Source organism: Ammodytes marinus, assembly GCF_949987685.1.
Source record: "Ammodytes marinus genome assembly, chromosome: 5".
Classification (NCBI taxonomy): domain Eukaryota; kingdom Metazoa; phylum Chordata; class Actinopteri; order Uranoscopiformes; family Ammodytidae; genus Ammodytes; species Ammodytes marinus.
The window spans coordinates 218,696-220,948 of NC_137234.1; the positions used below are offsets into that span (position 1 = coordinate 218,696).

Genomic DNA, 2,253 nt, shown 5'->3' on the forward strand with positions numbered 1-2,253 from the left:
CTGAACTTTGAATACAGTAAGCCCAGGTTTATTTTTATTTTTTTTTCCAGAGAAGCCTTTTGCATTGCAGACAATGAACAACATATTGAACCAATGCTTCTGTGAAAGCCTTCAGGCGGCTGCTGCAGAGTATTGAAGGTTGTAAAAGGGAATCTATAAACTTGGCTTAGTATAATAAACTGTAAATATCTATTTTTTCTACGTGGCCTAAATAACTGAAACCTTGTAACACAGTGCGCATGCGCCTAGCCTCACCGGAAGCTGAGTTGTCAGTTTTGTTTTGGTAGCTGACAGGCACGTGAGCTGCTGACGTCACCGGGAGACGAGCAGGGCGACATGGCGGGTTCTGGTTCTCCTCCGATAAAGGTAAAAAAAAAAACTCCATACCACCGGCCCTCCGCACGGCTCTCTGCCCGGGATAAGGGGCTCGAAACCGGGTTAAAATACTGCGTCATTCGGGGGTCACGGCTCCGAGTGAACTACTAAAGCCAGCTGCTAAAGTGGCTACTACCGTCTGTTTACACCACATGCTAACCCAGGCTAACACCACTAGCATCTCAATAACACGCTCGGGCCCAAGAGCATGTAACTGTTAAAGTAGTTTACTAAACCCGGAACTGAAATACACCAACTCCGAAAGCCTTTTGCCTTTAGCCTTCTGATGCTATTATTAGCAGACCAAGTTTCTCTTTCAAAACAACTCTTCACACACGTCATGTTCCAGCTCCACTGTGTTAGGGGTTAGAGGGGGGGGGGGGGGGGGGGGGTGTGCCTGTCTGTCTGTCTGTCTGTCTGTCTGCAGCTCCGCTCTGTGTGTCTGTCACCTGTATAACTGAGATATAGTTAAACTATATAATAATCAATATTATCTTAATGTTTACTGGAAAAGTTGTGTGTGTGTGTGTGTGTGTGTGTGTGTGTGTGTGAGATATATTTAAACTATATAATGTATATAATCTTAATACTTACCTAAAATATAAAAAATAAATACACACACACACACACACACACACACACACACACACACACAGTGAGACCAACCTTACCTTAATACCTGAGTCCTAACATTACCTGTGTGTGTGTGTGTGTGTGTGTGTGTGTGTGTGTGTGTGTGTGTGTGTGTGTGTGTGTGTGTGTGTGTGTGTGTGTGTGTGTGTGTGTGTGTGTGTGTGTGTGTGTGTGTGTGTGTGTGTGTGTGTGTGTGTGTGTCCAGGTTGTGTTTGAACATGAAGGAGTGTTTCTACATCCCAGCAGCGACGAGGGCGGAGGGGAGACCGACTCGCTCGTCTCAGGGTCGCTCAGGATACTGGACAAGGTGTGTGTCTGTCTGTCTGTCTGTCTGTCTGTCTCTGTCTGTCTGTCTGTCTGTCTGTCTGTCTGTCTGTCTGTCTGTCTGTGTGTGTGTGTGTGTGTGTGTGTGTGTGTGTGTGTGTCTGTGTCTGTGAGAGAGTAAACCCCCTGTCTGTGTGTGAGTGAGTGAGTGAGTAAACCCCTTGTTAATGTTATTGTCCCTCTCTCTCTCTCTCCATCAGGATTCAGACATCTTGGTGGAGTTCAAACCTCTAGAAGACACAGTGGATCCCTCCAACATGCTGTGTGCTGGAAAGGTGTGTGTGTGTGTGTGTGTGAGTGATGGTTAGGGAATGCATTATGTCAATGAATGTCCTCACAAGTATAGCTGTACAAACATTGTGTATGTATCTGTGTGTGTGTATCTGTCTCTGTCTCTCTCTCTCTCTCTGTGTGTATCTGTCTCTGTCTCTCTCTCTCTCTGTCTCTCTCTCTCTCTCTCTCTCTCTCTCTCTCTCTCTGTATGTGTGTGTCTCTCTGTGTGTCTCTCTGTGTGTATCTCTGTGTGTCTCTGTGTGTGTGTGTCTCTCTCTCTCTCTCTCTCTCTCTCTCTCTTTCTCTGTGTGTGTGTGTGTGTGTGTATCTCTGTGTGTCTCTCTGTGTGTCTCTGTGTGTGTGTGTGTGTGTGTCTCTCTCTCTCTCTCTCCTTCTCTCTCTGTGTGTGTGTCTCTCTCTCTGTGTGTCTCTCTGTGTGTCTCTGTGTGTGTAGGACTCCAGTTCGGTGGTGCAGTGGTCTTCAGGAGAGAAGGCAGAGCAGACAGAGAAGACACTAGAGAGTCAGCAGAGCTACGAGACAGAGTGGGACATGATCAACGCTGTGTCCTTCAAGAGGAAAACCTGCACCAACGGGGACGGTGTGTGTGAGAGTGTGTGTGTGAGCCTGTGTGTGTGTGTGTGTGTGTG

The 2,253-nt window shown here is 47.0% G+C and overlaps 1 protein-coding gene across 2 annotated transcripts in view; it reads left to right on the plus strand.

Annotated features, from left to right (window-relative positions):
• Window positions 1-311: 311 nt before the first annotated feature.
• The window catches only part of tbc1d15 (TBC1 domain family, member 15), a 14,967-nt gene continuing 13,025 nt past the window's right edge, over window positions 312-2,253 (plus strand). For both annotated transcript variants that reach the window (XM_080028029.1, XM_080028030.1), the window contains exons 1-4: window positions 312-366; window positions 1,214-1,315; window positions 1,533-1,607; window positions 2,060-2,204. In XM_080028029.1, coding sequence (XP_079884155.1) covers window positions 337-366; window positions 1,214-1,315; window positions 1,533-1,607; window positions 2,060-2,204 — 352 coding nt within the window. In that variant the 5' untranslated portion in view covers window positions 312-336. The remainder of the gene's footprint in view (window positions 367-1,213; window positions 1,316-1,532; window positions 1,608-2,059; window positions 2,205-2,253) is intronic.